The sequence below is a fragment of the Gavialis gangeticus genome, unplaced genomic scaffold, assembly GCF_001723915.1.
Source record: "Gavialis gangeticus isolate Ggan-Ray unplaced genomic scaffold, GavGan_comp1, whole genome shotgun sequence".
Classification (NCBI taxonomy): domain Eukaryota; kingdom Metazoa; phylum Chordata; order Crocodylia; family Gavialidae; genus Gavialis; species Gavialis gangeticus.
This window is the reverse complement of record NW_017728996.1, coordinates 40,824,176-40,831,285: the sequence shown is the minus strand read 5'-3', so window position 1 is coordinate 40,831,285 and position 7,110 is coordinate 40,824,176. Positions and strand designations below refer to the sequence as shown.

Genomic DNA, 7,110 nt, shown 5'->3' with positions numbered 1-7,110 from the left:
CCCCCCCCACAATATGGAAGAGTAAGAATTCATTTCGAGATATTATGCAATCACCTCTGTATACACAACAAAACGCACACTGTGACTGCTGGACTTCGAATAACTACTCTCGAGTGGCCTTTGCTCTATGGGTGGATGTCAAACACCTCCCGGGATCGTGTTGGTGCTGGAGTAGCTCTCTTCTTCCCGTGTCACCAACCCTGTTCTCGCCTGCCACAGCTTGCTGCTCCTCAGTAGGAGGGGTCGGTTGACAGGATACTCAGTGGCCCAGGATTCACCCAGCAATCACTCACAGGGCTCCACCACCCCTACACCCTGGCCTCACACCACCTTTGGTGTGTCACTGTCCGTTGGCCTCGTTCCCCACTGTGGGGTAACACCTTCTGGCTTTGCCTTTAAGTGCCCGCGGCCCCTAGCCACTGTAGCTGCCGTAAGGGCCTGCCTATCTGCCCTCCTCACCTTCACTTCTTTCTTCAGGGGAAAGCATACAAAAGGAAAAGTAAACTTTCAGAGGCTTCTCTTTAGCCTCAGTCCCCGGAGTACACGCCCTTTTCTCTCTGCCCCTTTGTCTGGGGTGACTAAATAAATGGACCAATGAAATACAGAATACCAGGTCACTCCCTACCCTCTTACTAGCCTACCCCGAACACTGCCTGGGGTTTCTATCCCGGACCAGTCACCTCCAGCGTTCTTCTCTTCTGCCCATCACTCCGTCTGGGACTGGCGGTGATGCCCGCCCTGACTGCACCCCTGCAGGGCTCTCCTGGGGTCTTCCCTCCCTGGCGCAGCTTTCTCCATGCCCTGTTGTCCCAGCACCCCACCTGTGGGTTGCGTTCCTCCCAGATGCCACTCCAGCCGTGTATTCGGTTACCGTGCCTGCTGCTCCCATGTTGTCCGGTGCGGGCTCCTATTAGGACGTTTTGCCTCGTGCCGTCTGCATCCTTGCCGGCTTTCCCGGCTCCGTGGATCCTATGGCGAAGGTTCCTTCCATCACCGGCGGCAGCTGCAGCTCCTCACCCATGCTGTCCGCCCCCTCCGCGGCAGCGGCCGCCGTTCTTATTTCCACGGCCGGCGTCCAACGCTGACGTCATCAGCCAGTTGCCGTAATTGCACAAAAAGGCTGCTAACGAGCCGTGTAGGTTCCTCCTTCCGCCCCGTGCACATCCTGTCCCGAGCTGCTGGTAAGTGCTGCCTGTTATTTTGACTCCCGGGACACACAAATTGGGGCAAAAATATTTTTTTAATAAAGTTAAAATACACTATTCTCAGCATTTGATTTTTAGTATATAATTTGGGTTTTTTTCTGGTTACAAGATGGCAAACCCCCTTCCCAAAAGAAGTACTTCTGGAGGCAGTGGGAGGGATTTCCGTTGACAAAGGTCAGGGGTTCGGGGGTGGGATTTCAAGACCCAAGATGGCGACTGAGGCGGGGCACCTGTCAAGAGGTGGGCTACCCTTGCAGCCCTCAACAGCTTGCCAAAACTCATTAAGCAACCCTTCGCCCAAAATAATTGCGTGTCTCGATCTAGTATGTCTTGGAAGCATGGATTTGAGGAAACAGTGGCCATGTACAGGCATTCACTTGCTCCTAGAAGAGTCCCTGCTTTCCTAGGAGAATAAAGATATTCAGGATTTTTATCCCAGAGCAAAAATGGTGTTTGCTCCAAGAGAAAAATAAGCTGGAAATTTAACCAGGGTTAAATTGCTCCTTGGACAGTTTCCCCTGGGAGAGCAAATGTGTATACACTTAAATAATTATGTGCATTCAGTTGCCTTGTTTTCAGTCCCTATGCAGAGTACATTTAAACTTAGAATTGTTTTTGCTTACTGATTTCTTGATGACAAAACTCTTAAAGCTTTTCTCTAAATTACATTGTATCAGCACTTATTTAACAGTCGTTTTCTGACCAGTTTATTCCCTTTTGTTGTTTCTTTGCTGTTTTGATGTTTTTCAGGGCATATTGATGCCTTTACATCAAAACTTATTACGCTGGGTGAGATTTCTCCACAACATTTAAAAGAAAAGTTGGCATCATTTAAGTGAGTACATTTTCTTTATTGGTAAAGCTTTGGAAGCTGTCTTGAATTCATGTTTAAAAATCAGTTAACGCTTTACTAGTTGTTTCTTATAGTAAGTCTTAATTTCTAGGTAGCAAAACTCGCATAGAGTTTCAAGCTTTAGTTTGAATAAAGTCAAACTTCATATGACTGACAAGGTTTTCAGTAATAAAGCTGATTTGGGGGATGTACAACTTGAGACACCTCTGAAGGGGCCTGATACTGTCAAACTGTCCTCTTTTCTCTGTCCCACAAGCTAAAAATTATAGGAGCCATTCAGGTAATTTGACTCCACACTGAGTTCTGACTTGCACGGCAGCAAACAATGTCTTTAGATCTTGCCACACCATTCTCATATGTTTTCTGGCCACTTCCTTGGTGTCTGCCTTTTGGTCTGCTGCCCACCACAAGAGTGAAGAATGCTGTCTTTTAGCAGATAGTCATTCTTTAGCTGGTAGATGTGTCCAAACAACTGGTATTTCTTCCTCACTGCTGTATCGGCAACCATCTCTTTATTAGTAGTGTTTTATCTGATCATCTCCTTTGTGACCTGATCTTTCCAGTGACTGCAAGCAATCGCCTGTCCTTTCAGAGGCAAGCAGTCTGTCAGTCTTCTTGACAGTCTATGTCCTTGTTTCATAGACCAGGCTTGAGAGCACACATACCTAAAGTAGCCTTATTTTTGTGTTTAGGGAGATTCCCATGCCTTTCCATGTTGGCTACAGATTGCATAAGGTTGCTTAAACTAGCTTGTCAGAATATCCCTCTGAAAAGCAGGTCCCTTCAGTCTCAGATTGCATGCACAAAACACGTAGTTATTTCGATAAGCTTGGCCTATACATGTAATTCTCTCTGAATTTATTTCTCACAGGCCTGGAAATTCATTAAATATTCTTCGAAATATCTTGAAGAAAGTAACTGAGTAAGTACTTTTCTATTTTGGGGGGGTTTTTAGTTGTAGATGACACCAGATCTTCCAAGGTAATATCTCTTTTGTAAAATGATTTTTTACCCTTCTGTTTTTTGTTTTAACTGAGGTAATTCAAATACAAACATGAAACATTTAAGTTACATTTACACAGCACATTGTTGTGGTGCTTAGAAATATTTCAGGGCTACAGCTTTTTTGCATATATGATGCTATACAAAAAGTCTGGTCACATAAAACACTTAGTCAAAAAAACAGTTTCCTCAAGCAATAAATCCAGTTGACACTTCTCACCTGACTAAGGCGTTTCTGGGATTAGTCTGTAAGATTTTGGAGCTACAGTTATACTTTTGCTTTGGTAGCTTTTTTTTCTAGGCTTGTTGCTTATGCTCTTCTGCACTTCAGATAGCTTATAGCTGCATCTGTTTTTCTCTCTTTATAGCCTCAATAGCTACTTCTTGTTTTCTCTGCTTTATTTTTATTTGTTTAGACATTATAATTCTTCAAGCTGACAGTCACTTAACCAACGTATAATTTGTTTTGAAAATCAGGTTTAATGCCTGGCATGTATGTGAAACATTGCATTTTAAGGATTTTTTAACTATCATTTTTGTGTTCTCTTTTATGGCCTATGACTAAGTTGTTTCTGATTTCTGTTTCTAAGTTAATTGAGCCTATGTGCTTTGCTGAATCTGTGCCTAAATAACTAAAGATAATAGGATGCAAAGAGATAATTTATTAATATATTTTCAGTACATTTTTATTTCCTGGTTTATAAGCAAGTTACAGATTAATTGCATTAATTAGATATTAATATCCTTTATTTTGTAAATATAAGATGGTAACTTATTAGCTATACATGCCATGTTTATAAATCTCTTCATCCAGTTGAAGCTATTAGCTCGTTGTACCACCTCTGCTTATAAAGAGATCAGGTGGTTTACCTAAATTAATGCTGCTTATTTTTTTTATCTTAATACGTTTTGAATTTGTTTAGTGATATGTCTGTACTTTATAGTTTTCAGGAGGGCTCATATTTGTTGACTCATGCTGCAGGAGATTCATCAGTTGCAATCTACAAGAGCTCCCTTGGGAAAGTGACCAGAGCATCATATAATTTACATAAAGCTCACAGCAATCTGCCTAGTGTTCCAGCAACCCTTTCAGTCCCATGGGTACCATTAGACCCCACCCTTCCTTTACCCTATCACATGTATCATGGAAGAGTCCCATGTATGTTTCCACCTAGACCCCAAGAAACCATGAGGAAACAGAAGGTGAGTATTTACACTAAAAGCAAAGTGTTGACCCCATAAACTGCTTCTAGGTTAAGATACTTTTGTCTCTTATCTTTGGCTCTGAGATCCTTGGCTACAAAATTTAAACTCACAGGCTCACAACATTGCAATAATTAATTATAGTAGGCTAATTTCAAGTTTATATGTATTTGTTTATTAATTAATTAATTAAGTAATTAGCCCAGCACTTATTTTCATTACTTGTTAGAGTCAGGCCTTATTCCATTTACATCCTGCTCTTTGATAAATATTTTTAAAGCATGCCCTTTTCCTTGATGAAAAAAAAAGTCATTCATTTGGGACCATGTAAAGAAGTTGAATTTTGCTCCTTGAGCTATCAGTACTGTTTTTACTTCTTGGTAGTATACTCATGTCATACTCTTCATTAGGGCCACCTATAGTTAGTGTTTCAAGTACAACTGCAGAAAGAAATTTCCCCAGATGACATCTCTGATGCATTGACTTTTTTTTATCATGCTGCTTTTCAAACCATTTCAGGAAGAACTTTTAGAAGGAAAATTAAGTAACCAGAATCCCAGTTCCGTTTCCACAAAATGGCCTCGCCTTTGAGGAAATTCTGATTACAATTCAGTGCTCAAATTCTCTTTCTTTAGCTGTATCATCTTAAATAATCCTAAATGAGGTTTTTTTGGCATAGAGGATTGCTAAAATAAGAGCCACTTGTCATGCCAGGTCTGGAGGTGTGTGATTACATTTAGTTTAGTAAGATATGATTATGGTATCTCAAATCCATTATGGTATGTGGGTGGTTTATTCCTCCTTAATGAAAATGAACACATTCATACAGAGTGTATATTCTCCCTCACTTCACGATTTTTAGTTTAGCTCAAAGAGATGGCATTTTAAAGTAAGTTTGCTAAATATATATTTTACCAAGTACTTACTCTGAGTCTAAAGACTTTAGAACATGTGGATGTTTTCTAAATTAAGTTGTTAATAATTTCACTAGTATGAAATAGCACTGAACTGACATGGAACTGTTTCCTGGGTTTGGAGAAGATTCTTGTGTGCTGTAAATCTTTTGGCGTCTAAACATAGAATTAAGTTTAGGACAAGTGTATAAATGATGTAGTTAATCAAGTATGAGGATTTCTAGAAGCAGATGCATGCTCTTAATTCTAAACCTTTGTTCAAGTGAGTCACATTTTTAAAAAGGAAGACCATTTTGAGGAAATATTTCAGCCGGTATTTTTCATAATAGATAAAATATCTCCTATACTTTTTCAAGCTTCTGTATACTTAGCTATTGCATAAAACTAGAGTCCAGCTTCATGGACTAGAAATTCTCTGAATGTAATTCTCATTTTTTTTTCTCAATACTTCTAGATGTATGGGGTAAAAGCACATGCAAACCCAGCCAACCGGAGAAAATCAGTATCCATGGAAACAAGAATCAATCCCATGCTAGCTAAGCCTGTTAGAAGTGAAGGTGTCGCTGCAAAAAAACTGAGGACAAACAACTGCAAACAGGCAAATACAATGAAAAAGTGAAAAATGAAATAAAACATGAACTCTAGCAAAGCAGAAATATCTTCACTAAACTGAGAAAATGTGGAGAAAGACAAGACAAAAAATGCTTATGTTGTTGCTTCAGAGAAACCAGAAGAGGCTGGTAGAGAGCAAGCTGCTCTGCCATGTTGAAGAAAACTGCAAAATGCTACAAACTATTCAGGCCTCCAAAGTATCCAGGGCCTGAATTTAACAAAGAGGTTTTTGTTCAGACTGTTTTATTTGTGTTATTTGTTGCATCTTTATGTTCAGAATTGCTTTTCTATTGATGAGTGTTACACAGAATATATTTTGATATCCTGAAAAGATTAATAAATATTTGTTTAGTGAGTGATACATTTTTATGCCTGTACCTTAAAAATATACAAAAGGCACAGATTTTTAAGCATAGCTAAATGTGCATGTTCATTAAGCTATTCTTCTCTGTTTAAATACAATACCTTTTCTAATTTACCACTGTTATATTTATTTATAGCTTTATTTACTTTCAGTTAACATCCCAGACACTGTTCTAGTGTTTCTTGTAGATGCAATGATAGACTAACAAAAAGCAAGGTTTACTTAAAGCTGTTTCTAAATTACAGGTATTAGATTCCAGTTAATTTTGTGAACTCCCAGAGTGGAAATATTTTAGTTATAAGGCATGTGATGGTTAAGTGAGGGTGGGGATCTGAAGCACAGTTTTCAGCAAAAAAAAATAGTACCTCAACAGCCAAGGAATTTGATCTTTGGACACAGTTTAACTTGATATAGATTCAGGCTGAGTTTGCCCTGCGTATCTGAAAGTCTTAACCTTTCAAAATCTTGTAACAGTATTCATGATACCTTCAGTTACAATTAGAAAGGAGAAGACTCTAAAAGAAAAATAAATAACCCATGTTATGATTTGTACATATTGTTACACTTAAATTATTTCTGATTTAGATCAAATTTAGACTTGGCAGACTGTTTTGTATTAACTGAATCAGAGTATAGCTTGTCATTGTTGGGATGGCTAACTGTTTGAGACCTTGGTTGCATTCATGCTTGCTGTGCTATTTTTCATCCACAAATAGACATGAGGAGTGAAATTCTTTGAGTACATATACAGAATGTCTGAATTTTTAGATTAAACCAGTATATGAATACCAGGAATATACAAGCCAACTCATGGCTCCCCAAACTTACCAGAACAGACATGACAGCTGCTGCTGGCTTTGGTTTTAGCATTTCCAAAACTAATGTAGTAAAATATCTGTTATCCAGCATTCTACTAGCCGGAATACTCTATTGACTGCCACCACCACTATCCACCAC

General features: G+C 39.3%; 1 protein-coding gene across 1 annotated transcript in view; it reads left to right on the top strand.

Moving 5' to 3' along the window:
* ICE2 (interactor of little elongation complex ELL subunit 2) overlaps window positions 1-6,705 on the top strand; it is a 72,268-nt gene extending 65,563 nt beyond the window's left edge. The window contains exons 12-15 of the mRNA XM_019504363.1: window positions 1,956-2,040; window positions 2,930-2,980; window positions 4,005-4,263; window positions 5,632-6,705. Coding sequence (XP_019359908.1) covers window positions 1,956-2,040; window positions 2,930-2,980; window positions 4,005-4,263; window positions 5,632-5,796 — 560 coding nt within the window. The 3' untranslated portion in view covers window positions 5,797-6,705. The remainder of the gene's footprint in view (window positions 1-1,955; window positions 2,041-2,929; window positions 2,981-4,004; window positions 4,264-5,631) is intronic.
* The last annotated feature ends 405 nt before the right edge of the window (window positions 6,706-7,110 follow it).